The sequence below is a fragment of the Leucopleurus acutus genome (assembly GCF_964270905.1).
Source record: "Leucopleurus acutus genome assembly, chromosome: 18".
Taxonomy (NCBI): domain Eukaryota; kingdom Metazoa; phylum Chordata; class Mammalia; order Artiodactyla; family Delphinidae; genus Leucopleurus; species Leucopleurus acutus.
Genome location: NC_139160.1, coordinates 11,019,472 through 11,036,318, shown reverse-complemented (window position 1 = coordinate 11,036,318; position 16,847 = coordinate 11,019,472). Strand labels below are relative to the sequence as shown.

General features: G+C 33.6%; 1 protein-coding gene across 3 annotated transcripts in view; it reads right to left on the bottom strand.

The window, feature by feature from the left end:
* Positions 1 to 16,847, bottom strand: part of NBEA (neurobeachin) — a gene marked incomplete at its 5' end in the record, with an annotated part of 627,381 nt that overhangs the window by 549,323 nt on the left and 61,211 nt on the right. For all 3 annotated transcript variants that reach the window (XM_082859302.1, XM_082859301.1, XM_082859303.1), the window contains 4 exons: positions 195 to 341; positions 2,227 to 2,346; positions 9,637 to 9,763; positions 11,770 to 11,891. In XM_082859302.1, coding sequence (XP_082715428.1) covers positions 195 to 341; positions 2,227 to 2,346; positions 9,637 to 9,763; positions 11,770 to 11,891 — 516 coding nt within the window. The remainder of the gene's footprint in view (positions 1 to 194; positions 342 to 2,226; positions 2,347 to 9,636; positions 9,764 to 11,769; positions 11,892 to 16,847) is intronic.

Sequence of the window (16,847 nt, the reverse complement as noted above, 5' to 3'; positions counted from 1 at the left end):
AGTTCATGAAGGGAAAATACTTAAAAAGTGAAAAAGCACCTTTGAAACAAAATGAAACATAATAATAACTCAGTTCCAAAATAAAGAGATGACTTTTAAACCACATTGAAGAAAGTCTATCACTATATATTATATTGTATCACATTTCACACCTAAAACTTTCCATAGAATTTATAATAAGATGGTTTTACTACCTTATATCCAGGTCCTAACTGATGAATTGCAAATATCTGTGCAGGGTTGAGGGCTTCACTGAACACATACACGGCACCAAGTTGACCACAGAATACCCTATTTGCATCAGCAGTTTCTGAAGATCCGAGAAAGCACTTGTCATAGCTCTAGTTTTAAAAAGTCATAAAAAAATCAAATGTTTTATTTTGTAATGACAAAATATTTAAGGACACCTGCCTTCATTATCAGGAATACCATAAAGCATAACAATAATAACAAAAGAAAGCAACAATTAAGACTCTATGGAATATTTAAATAATAAAAACCAACTAAAGATTTTTTAGGGAAAGTTAATCAGTTAAATGTTTCATATTTATGGGCAAGCAAACAAACAATAACCACCTACTCAATAATCGCCTGACCAACTCTCCAAGTTCTATGGTTAAAAGCAAAAGGGCTTATAACTATTTATTTACAAAAGTAAAATAAATTTTAAAACTGTAATTATTTGTAATTGTCCATAGATAGTCATCTGAATCAACATAATGACTATTCCAAATTTAACCATAAACACACTGGACTGAATTTTAAAAGTTCTACCTAATTTCTCCACTATGGATACATTTCTCTATTTCTCTACACTAAGTTAAGGACACAAAGAAAAATCACTTCCTTCTCTTACATGAGTAGGAACTATGCAGAATCAGATAAACAATAATCACCAAAATCTGCTGACTAAAGCAGATGGTACAGTGCTCTCCATCTGGGGAGTTCAGCACCTAAGAAACCGCAATTAACAAGACCCTTCCCACCTCTACTTCTTAAATCTCACCTAATACGTGGCCCCACCTATCCAGACCAGTGAAAGCAGTCACTGTTCAGTTCAGTCCTCCCAACCTCACAGGTTATTCTACACTGGAATATGATAAGCAAGACATTATATATGTATGGAATCCCTTTGGTGCCTCAGTAAAATAACCAAAAAATTGTGAATGAGGTAGAAAGAAAGACACTCCTCATAAAATACCCAATCTTTAATTAAAAGTATAGGAAATTAAGAACTGACTGCATAATGTATGTGTGTATATGTGTTATTGTCCAGGCCTCTCCATTTCTTGGAATATTGCAAATAAGTGAAAAATCAGTCTTTTCTCCCTTTCTCTTTTTAAATATGACTACAGAGTCATGACAGTCAACAAAATCACTCTGCAATAGAAAAGACTGTCCCCTTTGGAGGGCAAATATGAAGCAGAATTTCATGTGAATATTCTAATTCTGAAAAAAATCATTCTCATAAATATTTATTGACTGTGACCCAACTATGAGTTTCTAGGACAGAACAAGCAAACTGTTTCTGTAAAGGAACAGACAGTAAATATTTCAAACTCTGCAATCTCTAACTCGTTTCATCACAGATTCTTCTTTGATTTTTGTTTTATTTGAGTCTTTAAAAAAAAAAAAAACCTTTAAAAAAATGTAAAAACCAAGATAAACTTTCTACTTCTGCCTCAAAGCTTTTGCACTCACTGCTTCCACTGAATGGGATATTTCCTCCAAATATTCACATGGCTTTCTCCCTCCACTCTTCTCACTAAGACCATCTCTGGACCATCTGGCTTCTCCCTTCCCTATACCTACACTTTTATATTTGTTCCCACTTAGTTTTTCTCCACAGTATTTATCACCATTTATCTAGTAAATAATAGTCACATGTTATACTTATTCGTTCTGTTTAAGGTCTTGCTTTCCCATCAAAATAAGGTATAAAGACACAACTTTCAATGCTTGAGATTCTGAAAAGAATAGAATACTGCATTTATATTTTTGATCTAATAATAATTTGGCCAAGCAATTTTCCTTTTTTTTTGTATCATTAATCATATCTTTTAGCAATTTAATTATACTAAATTAAACCAAGAGTTCACTTAATAGAAAAAAATTTCTAAGTAAAAGTATTGTTTCTACCAAACTATTTTATTATTCAATTCATGCTATAAACAGTGATAGATCAAACACTCAAATACATTAAAATACAGATAAATAAAAACTTACATCATTTGTGTTAACATGCCAAGCCATATCACCGTAGGACACCAGCTGTCCATTAACATAACACCGAATTTCACTGTTCCTCCATCGATTGTAAATGTGCACAATGCTGATCATGTACCACTTAAATGAAAAAAAATTAGGATATCAATATGTAATGTTTAGTTATTACTGTTTAAAGGCAACCATAACATTTATCCCACACTACAAAAAATTGCTTGAAGGAATATTAATGATCATGCACTAGCATTTTTTCAAATTCCCTTTCCCATTTCTCACTTTACAGGTGAAAAAAATGACTCATAAAGAATAAATATGTGATGGAGACGGAGCAAGAACGCTTTCAGCTCTGGACTGACATCCTTCCACTATACCAAGATCCAAAAATTGTGGAAGTACAATTATATTTATGCTCATTCATTTAATAACATTTGCATTGCACCAGGCACTGCAAATACCCAGTTTTTACAGACAGACCATAGGTTCAAACTCTTCTGGAATTTATGGAGCAGTGGAAGAGCCATACAATAGACAAGTAAACAAATACAGAATTAAAAATCATGATGATTACTGTGGGGAAATAAGAACAGTGTAAACTGAGAAAGAATAACCTAGGATTCTACTTTGGATTGAACGGTCAGGAGAAATCTGTCAAGGAAAAAAAAATTTAACATTTATAATAAGATTTAGATAATTTCAATTCCACAATTTAGAATTATTAAATCCAGGAATAATTATATTTAACTTAATAATGTGTGACTATTAATTAAGAATCAAGGAATGAGTTTATACTCAGCTCTCATTTTATAGTTACCAGTGTCAACAAAAAGCATTTTAAAGTCTATTTTCATATGAGATGATTTAAGTTCTATAACAATTTGTGGATCTAATCCTTGGCCTCTTTGGAGTTAATAGCCTAATGCAGATAATATAGAAATATTATTTCTAAACTACAGAAAAATACAAATGATTTATAGATATTTAAACAATTATGCTTTCATCAGTTAAGAGAGATTTAGACTAGTTTTCCCCAAAAACATAAAAATATAAAGTACAAAGTTTGTTCTTCAGATTAGTTAAAAGCACTATTCAATTTATTTCATACATATTATGCATAATATAAAGCCATAAGAGTAATTCTTAACCACTAAAATATTAATCATTTCAAGGTATCTGAAATACTTTGAACAAAATTCAATTTTATTCATTTTGATTTAGAAAATAAAAATAGTGCACTGAACAACTCACAGAAGACAGTAATACAAGCAACACTTTTCCTCAATTACATAAAAAAAAGTCAGGTCAAACCATTTAACCCCTAAAACATGTCTGTTTTAAAGTTGTTTTATTCTAGATCATCCTTAATTTACTGCAAACTGAGGCTTTCACCTGACCTGAAAGCAACATATATGTTGGCCCTGATTAAAATTAGAAGACAATCTTCAAAGTTGGTCATTTAGTGACTCATGTTTCTAAATATTATAAAATTATCAAGAAACTGAGCTTAAAATAAATTTAAGAAAAATCTTATAGAAGTTTACATGTATAAGAATTAAAATTTACCTCTCTAACACTCATTGAGTTTAAAAAGTTTCAACCAGAATGCTATCTGGGTAAAACAGGAGATACAATCTTTATATTTTGGAATAAATTTTTTAGAAATTTTAAATGTCTAAATACAACAGACATAAATAAATATCTATTAATAGAAAGGGATTTTCTGTTGCCCAAAGACAATTTTAATATATGAAAATTATGAAAAACTGTTCCTAATACATATCTGACACCCATAAATAAGATACCACGGACTATATTTCTATTTATTTTTTATCTACTATTTCTTCATTACGAGATTTTTTTCTGACAAAATTGATATTATTTACTCCTCAAAGTCGTTCATTCAAAGAATTTACTGTGGGCCTACTTCATGGCAAGTGTCCCCCAGATCGTAGGCACATAAAGAAATGTAACATATACAGCCTAAAGGAGGTTTCATTAGAGAAACAAACATGAAAACAACTATAAAACAATGGATAATATCTAAATTACACACATGGGAGCAAAAGAAGTAATGACTAACTGAGGGTAGGCAGAAAGGAAAGACAGAGAAGGAAGGCTAACAGAGAAGAGTTCACTAAAAGAGTAAAATAAAGCTTAAGACTAAACTTGAAGGATGAATAGAACAGTTGAGTAAACAAGGGGGAAACATTCCAGGCAGAAGAAACTTAATATGGTACATGGAGCACAGTGGTTTGACAAAACTTTTCTCAGTGTTCAGGTGTGGCAGGCAAAATAGACAAAGACCAGATCATAAAGAGACCCATAGTTCACCTTTTGTAATCGGCCTTTACTTTTTGCATAATGTGGTATAACTAAAGAATTTTGAGCAGGAAAGTGAAATGATCATCTCCATAGTTTAGGAACATAACTGGCAGCAGTAAGGAAGTGGGGCAGTTAGGCAAGTGTGGATGAAGATAAATGAATATCACAGCAAAAATCCAGGTAAGAAAACCATAGGAGCCTACACTAAGACAAAGGCATTGGTAATATTAAAAAGCGGGGACAGGAACTAATTAACAGAACTGACTGGAACTGCTAATATAGAAAAAGGGAGTCTAAGATTGTTTCCAATTTTTCACTTAAAAGGGTAGTGGTACCATCAACTTAAGATAATATAGTTATCCAGTTATTAGCCAGATAATTAAGTTTGGAGTTATAAACAGAGTTTGCTTTTGGTCATAACACTAACATTAAAGGTTAAATGGGTGAATAAATGAATACACAATTTAATGAATATATCGATCTCAGAACGAACAATACTTATTTATAGGAAAATTAACCTTTCTATTCTCTTTCCTTAGTAAATCAAGATATACTCTACAGATAACAGACAAATGTCTTTTTAAATCAAAAGAGCCCAAGTTTTGACTTGATATTTTTTGACTAAAGGGAACAGGAGTAAACTTGGAGACTATATATGCATACTGATACTATACATGTATGCTGAGGTCTACATTTAGTTTGAAACTCAAAAATAGATCTATAAAAGAAATACAACAACAGGAACAAGAAAAAAGGATGCATATTAAGAATTCATCAGAAAAATGTAATATGATATTTATACAAATATCAATTGTAGCTAACATGTATTGAGTAAATTTACTACATAGTAGGTAATCTGCTAATTGTTTACATTCACTTTCACAAGGTCAAACATCTGGTTAAGTGGTACCACTAGGAAAGCACTTTTTGATAGTCTAGCTAAACCCCTTATTAGGCAGGATAACAACTTAGCTAGGGTATACCCTTTAAAAACTAAAGAAAGGGAAAAAATAAAAAATGGAATTATCTCGAATAATGAAACAGTAAAATCAAATACTAATGATTTTCAAGATTTATAAAAATCTTTACAGAAGGCCTTTCAAAACCCATATCACTCCCTGATCCTGCTCCTAACAAGATATATACAGAGAGAGAGACCTATTACAACTGGGAATGCATTTTTCAAAGGGGAAAAATGTAAAGACAGAGAGAGAAAGAGAGGGAGAGGGAGAGAACAAAGAGGTTAAATTGCTTTTTATTAGTTAATGGCAATTTTATTTGATCCTTAACTTGACGCTAAGTTTTCTTATTTATACTCTTTAAACCACTGTTTCTTAAACTTGTCCGATGAGAAAAATCACCTAAAGCATTTGTTAAAAACTCATATTCCTGACATGAAAATGATAATTCCACGAATCTGTATTTCTAACAAGCTTCCACTAAAATTCTAAATAATTTGGCACATCTGGCAAACTCTGTCTGGGTAGCCTCCCAAATCTAATAAATCAGAATTTCTAGAGGAGAGGCAATGAGATTTATATGAAAAAAAGTGGGATTTGTATCAAGAAAATATAACTCCCATTCTAATGTATAAATTTATTTAGAATCATTACTTCTAAGTTATTTTCTAAGTATATATTAATGAATTATTGTTAAATTGACGTTCTTTAATAGAAATAATTATTAAACTATCCCTTACATAAGAGAAAGATTTTTATTAGACTCATGTAAAATTAAAAATATATATTTGAAAACCCCATCCAAAATAATATTTTCTTCAGTATGTGGCACAATACACATGGGATCATAAGCAAACAAGAAAACAAACAAAAAAGAAAGAAAAAGAAATGAAGCATTCTCACCACCTTATATGGGCTCATCAAATCTGTTATGGTTGTTCCTGTGGATAAGGAGTAGAGTATGCCCTGAAGAAGGTGAACAAAATCACTGCTCTATATCCAAGAAAGACCCTTGAATCTGGAAGGGGGACCAGGCCTTAAACATGTGGGAAGGAGAACTATACTTCTTATTTTTTTTATACAGCAGGTTCTTATTAGTTATCCATCTTATACATATTAGTATATATATGGAGAACTATACTTCTGTCCCTTGTTTTTTTAGACTCTGGACTTTCAAATGTTTCGTTACTGTGACACGAAGATGGAGTCCAGTAAACAAAAGAAAGATCTCTCTAGTAAACCCCAGCTGATAATGAGTGAATTATATCTATATATCTAATGATACAGTTGCATGTTTCTCTGCATTTTCTCTTGTTATTCTTTACCTTTAAACAGACTTTTAAAAGTACATTTCAACTTGGTCTCTGAATATCCATATTCTAGCGGATATTAAGCAAAGGTATATTTCATGGGTCTAAACATTAACAGGAGAGCAACATCCCTCTCCTTGAAGCCATCATTACTTAAGAAGCTGAATTTAGTGAAACCTTCAATCTCAGGAAACAAGATTCAGGCTGCTAGGATCAGCTGAATCTCCCTTAAGAAAAGTCTCTCTGTATTACCAAACCTGGAGGTTTAACATTAGACTTAGAAAGGGAGTTCATCATCTATAAATCCATAGTGGAGGACAGCATACACACACATACACTAACCAGTTACTCTGAAGTTTGAATCCCTAGTCTAAAAACTGGTTCTGTTACCTAAACCAAGTAAGGTTAGAGGAAGAAGGAGGAAGAAGAATAAGAAAAGAGAGAGGAGGGAGAGGAGAAGAAGGGGACAGAAAAGGGAGATGAAAAGGATGAGCAAAAGAGAAGGAGGAGGAGGTAAAGGAGGAAAGGGAGAGAAGAAGGTAGAATTATAATTAGAGTAACATAATTCCTCAGATCTACAATTAAAGTCACAAAGCTCATATAAAAGTTTGCCTTGGAATAATCTTTGAATGAATAATGATTGTTGAAATACTTTAATATTGTTTTCATAGATGTGCAGAAAATTTAAAAGATACTGCATGATTTCTATATATTATGTAGTACATTTACATATTATACACAAATTATATATAATAATATATTATAAATAAATTATATATAATATATACCAAAATTTTAGGATCAGAATGAAGATCTAAGAATGTGGCAGTTGTTGGCATTCGAAGTAACTGTGTTTTCCATTAAACCAGTGCAAAACACTTTTTCAAAAAGCATAAAATCTCTCTTAATGGTCATGGATATTGCTCTATTCTCTACAATTCCAAAAATTAATTTAGCTTTGCAATATGCATTATTATGCTGGAAGAACAACAAAAAAGGCTAGTAAGCTTTAGATTTTAAATGTGTATAACATAGCAACAACCTAAATTACTCAGTCTTTATTGCCATGACTACTTTTCTTCTTACTTCCACATGGAAAAGGTTCTTGGGATACTTACCTACAAAAAAGCACTGACCACAACAAGGCATGCCCTTTTTCTCACTGTATCAATAGTAATACCCCATTTATTTCATACTACGGGGAAATAAACTGCTCAATATAAATTAGCTGTCCAAATAAATGTAACTTACTCCTTTAGGAAAGAAAACGGTTTTTGGTTGTTAAAGTCATATTTTACTTATTTATCTAACATGTATCATTGACAGTCTACCAAGTTCAATACTCTGTATTAGGCATATGAGGAAATACAAAATTGAATCTAACACATAGCTTAGTCTCAATAGTTACTAAATAATGCACATATAAATGAATAATAAAGGTTTAAAAGAAATAACAGCCATAAGAAATACTGAAATAATATGCTGAACGAGAGACTGTATCTGGGGAGCAAAGCAAGGCAAATCAGGGACAGATTCCACGGAAATCTTATGTGAAATGGAACATAACAATGGGGTGGGATTTAAGACCTAGAGCTGAGAGTAAGGGGACAAGTAAATGTATTTCAGGCCAGAGACCGAACATTTGAAAAGGAAAAGATAAAAAAGTGAAGCATGTATATCAGCTCAGTTTTGCCAAAATAAAAGGTTTAAGTAAAAAGTTGAAAATAAAATCCAAATCATGAAAGACTAGGCTAAAATTTTTAATTTATTCTGTAGTAAGTAAGAAGTAAATGATTGGTTTGAACAGTGAAATAATATGATCAGGAATATAAATCAGGAGGAGGAAGAGAAGGAGACAGAGGATCCAAGATAAAAAGAGAGCAATATGAAGAATTTAAGCAACATGTAAAGAATTTTATAAAGGTGAAAGCTATATTTCAGCAATACTAAGTACAGGACTTGGAAATTTAACTGACTGATACAAAGATCAAAGAGGGGCTGAAGCTGACTCAAGTCCCCACTACTATGAAGACAGTAGCCTCTTAATCAAAACAGAGGACTTGGGCTTCTCTGGTGGCGCAGTGGTTGAGAGTCCGCCTGCCGATGCAGGGGACACGGGCTCATGCCCCGGTCCGGGAAGATCCCACATGCCACAGAGCGGCTGGGCCCGTGCGCCATGGCCGCTGAGCCTGCGCGTCCGGAGCCTGTGCTCCGCGACTGGAGAGGCCACAACAGTGAGAGGCCCGCGTACCGCAAAAAAAAACAACACAAAAAAAACAACAGAGGACTTAAGAACATAAATGATATGGGACTGGGATGGCAAATTCAATGTTACACATTCTGAGGCTGCGGGGCCAGAAAGACATTCACTTGGCCATATCTCATAGGGAGATGAGAATATAAGAATAAAGTTCTGGAAATAGGAATAGAGGAGGAAAGCTATCATAAAACTGAATAAAAATTCCCGAAAAAACATAAGCTTCACAAAAGCAAGGATGCTGTCTGTTTTGTTCACTGTCATATCTCCTGTGCCTACAACAGTGTCTGGCACTCAGTAAACACATATTGAATGTTCACTGAAAGAATGCCATACAACAGATCACAGCAAGAGAGAGAACGAGAGAGGTCAGGAGCCTGATCTTTTTATGTCAAAAGTCAGATATAAAAGTAGAAAGAAAATGCAGATAAGGATAAGAGGAAAGCAGTAGGAGTCACGATAAAACCAATAAAAGAGAATATTACAGAAGTCATAATAGGTGAGTTTTAAGAGAGTGGGAATGGTGAATTGTGTCATTCTCAATAGATAATTTACTTATACCTACCTTGCGTGGTTGAAAATCATACTTCACACAGTGCTGAAAACCTTTTCCTTTGGACTTCAGTGATGTGACTATCAGGCAATTACCAACGAAATGAGCAGAGTAACCAACTCCTTTGCTAGTACGAAAACTGCAAAGAAAACTGAGAATAGTGTAATATCCTCTGTGACAAAGAACAATATATCTAAAGATTAGTATTATACAAATAATATAAAACATAATTATAAAAATAAAACTTACATCCCTATAGAGTAGATGGGGTATTACATGTACCAAATAAAGACTAAAACATGAAAAGTTTAGAACAACTAAAAGAAGGCATTTAAATTGGGAAAATAGAAGACTATAGAACCTTTTAACATTTCAATTTAAAATATCACAAATACATAAAAACAAATTAATAGCCAACAAAAGCCTACCAAGTAGATTTCATATACCTTCAATGACCACCTGGAATTAACAAATACAGAAATCATGTACACAGTTAACGTTTTCAAAATCAACTGGCTCTTTAGTTCTACTATATCTTTGAAAACAGCTTACAACTTTGCCAAAAAAAAAAAGTCATGGCCAATTTTGATAAATAACATAGGTAATCAAGCAAAGGAATACATTTTCACTCAAAAAAAGAAACAAGATGTGAGTATGAAATATAGTTATTTTCTTCTAGAGGAGCACTCCTCCAGCTGTGAATTCAATCACAATATATATTAAAAAAAAAAAAAAGAACAAAACCTGTAAATGTTTTGACAAATGACAGTATTATTGAAATAAAAATATGATCTCCCAAAATGACCTTTCTTTTTTTTTTTAAATGTACACAACATATGATCTTGTGTAAATGGTATCATATCTTGTATGGCACAGTGAGCATTTAGAGATGACTTTTTTTGGGGCTGTGTTGGGTCTTCGTTGCTGCATGCGGGCTTTCTCTAGTTGCAGCGAGCAGGGGCTACTCTTCGTTGTGGTGTGCAGGCTTCTCATTGCAGTGGCTTCTCTTGTGGCGGAGCACGGGCTCTAGGCACCTGGGCTTCAGTAGTTGTGGCTCGTGGGCTCTAGAGCACAGGCTCAGTAGTTGCGGCACACAGGCTTAGTTGCTCTGTGGCATATGGGATCTTCCTGGACCAGAGATGGAGCCCGTGTCCCCTGCATTGGCAGGAGGATTCTTAACCACTGCGCCACCAGAGAAGCCCCCAAAATGACCTTTCTGAAGTTCATCCCCATTTATGTTTGGAAGTTCAGATGCTTGTTAAAACTCTCTCATTACTATCCATATATAATCTTTTGTAATAGAGTTTACAAGTTATTAATAGCTCACATTTTTCTACACTCACATTTCTGAACAGTCATTGTACAAAAAGCACTTTAAATATTATGCTACCATTAAATCCTGTGTGATATGTACCATTATTATCCTCATTTTACAGTTGAAGACACCAAAGCACAGGATAAACTGTAAATGGTAAAGGCAGAACTTAAACTCAGGCAATCTTATTTCAGAGCACTGCAAGTATAAAATGAGGCAATACATGTAAGCACTTATAATGCCTAGTACATATAGTAAGATAACAAACGAAACTTTGATGTTCTTATTACTTGGCATTATTGGTAAACTAAAATCATCACGTTCTGAGTCCTTACAGGTCAACCCATTGTGGGGTTGATGAACCCATTCTGTTAGTTATCTACCAAATAACTAATCTTATCTAATTATAACTTCTCACATGGTTACCAAAATCAATATTTTTAAAGCATACCTTAATTATGCTCACAGAACCATGTTAAGTCAAAAAACAAAGTGAATGAAATCTGGTAGGAGTTTGTTGTTGTTGTTTTGGTTTTTTTTTTTTTTTTTACTAAGAACACACAATTGAACTATGCAGACTGGAGATAGGAGGTCTGTAACCCTTGACTCTTAAAATGTAATTGAGGGAAAAAATAGTGAGGCAGGTTGCCTAGAATCAACAGCAAAAAATGAATAAAATAAACTGACATAACTGTATCTTTGTAGTTTTAATATATATTTATTTATTTACTTATTTTATTTAATATGTTGCCTTGACACTTGACACTGTTCCATATTTACAAGATTGAAATGCTTAAGACAAAAGTACTAAAATTAAATATATTACTTACCAATAAAGATAAGGTTTATCCTTATCAACATTAATGTTATTTAATGGATCCATACGAAACCAAGTGTTTAGGGTGAAGCCATTCTGATAAGGCCACTTTGCAATAGGAGGCAATGCAATTGCCTACAAGGTAATGGAAAAAGATACAAAAGTATCAGTTAAAGAAAATGTAATAGTAACTAAGGTCAAGTATGGCTTCCACAGATTAAAAAACAATGAAGGTATAAATATCAAAGAATCATGGACAAATATAAAAATAGAAACTATTATATTAAGATAATCTATTAATATTGTTTGTTGACTCTAGAAGCATTATTTTCAAATATTCAATGAATCAAGTTTCATATCTAAGTTACGTAGTATGGTTCAGACTGTATTCCAAGAAGTCCACCTCCAAGTTCACCAATATACAGTCCCTTATACATATGCTCCAGAATTTTCAGTTTTCTATAGTTTATGTTAGGTTTTCAGTAATATTTCACTTGATTAAAGAAAGCTGAATTTTCAAATCCAAAAGCAATAAAGAAGTTAATGGAATAAATACTGAAGAAATATAAGTATTAAGAAATAATATTAATACTAAAGCAAGAGATTTATCATTCAGAAACTGAACCATTGAAATTTATGACCAAAAACGATTCAAATCCACTCACAAGTAGGAAAGGAATAATATAGTATTCAGTAGGTAATAGTAATAAAAAAATCTAGACATTCTAAGGAAAAAATGAGAAAGTGGTATATTACTTGACTTGAAGTCAAAAAACATCTGAGTGGATTTACTTATCTTTCTATGAGATATCTAAATTCCTTCACATAAAAGATAAGTACCCTTTATGATTTTTTTAAAATTTATTTATTTTATTTTTGGCTGTGTTGGGTCTTCATTGCTGAGCGCAGGCTTTCTCTAGTTGCGGCGAGTGGGGGCTACTCTTGGTTGTGGTGCGTGGGCTTCTCATTGCAGTGGTTTCTCTTGTTGCAGAGCACGGGCTCTAGGTGTGAGGGCTTCAGTAGTTGTGGTGCAAGGGCTCTAGAGCGCAGGCTCAGTAGTTGTGGCGCACGGGCTTAGCTGTTCCGCGGCATGTGGGATCTTCCCGGACCAGGGCTCGAACCCGTGTCCCCTGCATTGGCGGGCAGATTCTTAACCACCGCGCCATGAGGGAAGCCCCCGTTTATGATTTTATAACTGATCTGTTCCTCCAAACAGATCCTTCATATTGCTGATAATGACCTTACTCAAATATAACATATAGCTTCCATATAAAAATCCTCTGCATATAAAATAAAGTTTAAATTTCTTCAGGTTATACAAGGCTGTTCACACACACTGTGGCTCCAACAAACCCTTTCAATCTTATTCTCTTCTTGGACCTTACCCCACTTTCCAAAGTATATCTAAACACAGCAGCTGTTCCACCTGTTCTGTTACAGCTCCCCTTTTTGTACATGATGCTACTTCTGTGCAAAACACTTCCTCCAACAAGATCCCAATTACCCTCAATACCAGGCTAATATCTCCTTCTCCTGTGAAGCTTTCCTGGACTTCACCCCAGTCTAGTTTCTCTTTTCACTGTTTTTCCATAGCACTTAGTACCTAAATCTACAATAGCTTATTCTAACAAGTTGCTTTTGTGTCTACCAATGAGTTCCCAAAGAGTAAGAAATATAGTTTATACTTCCAGCATTGAGACTTAAGACATAGAAAATAATCAATATGTGATCAATGAAAAATCTCAAAGTGGCAAAGCGCCTGCTGCATAAATAAAAACAAAACGAAAACACACACAAAGAAACACATAAACACACATACCATTTCAAATGAAGACTCAAACCCTAACAATGAATAAAAATTTTCCTATACAATGTCCTTTCAGATTTTAATATTTAAGCAATTAGTCCAGGCATTTTAATTGTCAATACAGCCTTTTTTCGACTTTTTAAAAAGGGATATATTTTACTTTGTTTTTTTGTTTGCTAGCAAAATGCAATTCTTGCCAAGTTTACTGCTGGTTAATACATCCATAAGTTTCACTAAACTAGACTTCACTTACTATAGATGCTTCAGAGTACCAAGGTAAACAGGAGAAATATTTATTGAGGACATTGAAAAGTAAAGTGATTCTATAGAATTATAATAATAGCTTAACAAATATATTAATTTGCTCATAATGCCTGTGGAACACAATTGGAACAGGGTCAGATTCATGGTTTCCAACCTCTGGCCACAACCAGCATACCCAAGTGCCCTTTCATACCAGACACGGCAGTCCATGACAGCACTATCATAGCGGCGTTAATAAGCACGCAGAGTGCGGCCCATTCCTTCTCTTTTCCCCCATTACTCCACATGCCCAAGAGATCTCTTACTTCCAACCAGTGGCCCTAGCACTTTCTATATCATCAGTCTTATCATCTGGTCTACTGAGCCCTATATTGGAACTTATACGCTACATTAAACTAAGAGATACAGGAAAGAATTTGAGACAAGCTGTTCTTCAAGTTTTCCAGAACTACACTTCCACCATAGTAGGACTGAGAGAGTCCTAAATCACATTCAGTTGCAAACACTAGTGAACCAAAATACAACAGAAAAAAGAAAAAAATCTCACAAAAGGAAAAGCTAATAAGCTTGAGTGATAATGAAATAATAATAGTCTTTGGTCTTGCTACAACTGGTATGAAACACCTGAGAGGCTCTAAGACTGCATTTTTCTCAGTTTCATTGTGGACTTCTAAAAATTTCATAGATAAGGATCTTTATTATGGCCAATCTCTTCAACAAGATAGTTACCTCTACTCAAGGACATTCTCTTAAAATTATTTTTTTTTATTACGTATGTATTTTAAATTTATTATTATTTTTTTTTTTACTGAAGTATAGTCTTCAATATGTAATAGCTAGAAAAAATGTTTTAGGGACCTGAACTCTCCCATTTCTAGAGGGTATGCCTCAACTTCCTGCTCCTACTTACCTACCAACCAGCTCCTTCTTACAGTGCACATTGTATTTCTAGCCTTTTTCAACTCTTTAACTGATGCATACACTCTCCCTTAAGGCACAAAAGCTAACTTTGTAGAGTACTGCCTTATGTGGAATCCAGGCCCATTTACTCCCCAACCGTTTGTGCCTGATCACCCATTTTCTAGACTCTTTATATTTCCTTCTAATCCCATGGTAATAAGGCATGACCTTTGGACTATCTCTTTGATTTTGGGTTTAAGCTGCCTTCACATTTCCTCTGTATTTCCTTCTACAATATTTTGGTATCCACAATTGGGTATCCCTCATTGTGTCCAATGAGTCCATAGAACTCTGAAATCTATATCCCTTACTGTCTCCTGGACTAGCTGACTCCAAAATTTATATTCTTATCTGTTGCAATTTGCAAAAACAATGATTTTGGTGTTCATATAGGATGCTTTCAGTTAACTATTTCAGTGAATAGATAAGTGTACTATTTCTTAAATTAAGCAAATTCAAGAAATAACCATAATCATGAAAAGCAAATCTAGATAGTATATCCATAAAGGTCACAGAGCACGTAAAATGCCATCTTACATTTGTCATTCACCTTTACACTAATCACTGTAGAATTCAACTAACTCTCTGTAAGTATTACCAAATTGCTCATATGGAGGCAGCAGGCTCATAGTAAGGCATCTCCACAATATAAAATACAATTCAGAAGACCTAGCATATATGGTTATTTTGGAGGGAAAGTAAGTTGTATCATGATTTTAATCACGCAAAGTCACCTCTATGAGCAGTGGTCCAAACAGTATGTACCCTCTTGTTACTGAGATGCCACTGGTTCATGCTCATCCAGAAGCAGATTATCAAACACCCTGTAATGGTAAGGGTTTTAAAATCAGCTCCTATCTGAATTTTTCAGCAGTTCAATAGCAGAAGTAACATGTCTGAAAATTAGCCAATCCGTTGTTAAATGAAACGCAGGCAAATTTTGGTTCAGGTTGTGACTCTACTTTAAGACTCTGAACAATGTTATACTGTAGAGGCTTACTTAGTTTTCTCAACTGATGTAACAACAATAATATCATTTATCTTATATAGCTTGTATGACTCAAATGAAATAATAGTTATAAAAGTTCTAGTTCCTTCCCTGCTTCCTCCTCTACAAAGAATATACTCTTGATCCAAACTACCCTTTATGGAAACGAGCGATGCAGGAAAAACCAGGAAAGGCGGAAGAGATAGTGTAAGTCCACCAATATCCCCTGAGCAAAAACAATTCAAACATACACTACTACTAACATATAAATAAAATTATCTCTGTGTGTGTGTATGTGTGTGTAAAATGCATTGCATACCAATAGGTAATTGGTGACCGAATGGCTGAAAACAGGATTAACTGCCATCTTACTGAGGCAATTCAGGCAATTTATTAAAACAGAGTTATTAATTCCATTTTAATTAAACTTTGTTAATTCTATATATAAAACAGCAACTTGCTTATGTTTCAGTCAAAACACTTTGCTCTTCTTCCCCATACCTTAGACTGAAATCTATCAGATGTCAGGTCAACAACAGCTCTGTAAAATGTATTAGAAATACATATGTGTATAACTAGAACTGTTACATATAAAAGAACCCTCATCCCCTTAGGGACAGTGACAGCGTTTTCTCTGCTAAGTACCACAATATACATACATATTATATACGCTCTACACTAACAAACTGATATGTAAAATGATTTGCTTCCACCTTGAAAGTGTTTTGTTTTTTTTTAACTTTCCTATTTTTGTTTCACAATTGGTAGAAACTAACTTAAAAGATTAGTAACAAAATAGTCAGGAAAAAATATAAAATTAGGATAATGTTGATGAAATGGGAGATTGAAAGGACATTTAAGTACCTGTAATAACCAAAGAGCAATAAATATTTACATTATGTTTTACAACTTATATAGTGCTTAAATAGTATATTATTTCATTACAGGCTCACAATAACCCTATTCCATTATAAAATGCTAATATTTTACATGAAAGTAAGCTAAGAAACACTAAGGACTAGTCCTCTACAGTAATGAACTAGAGGATTCAGAAATCAAAACCGGTTCTTCT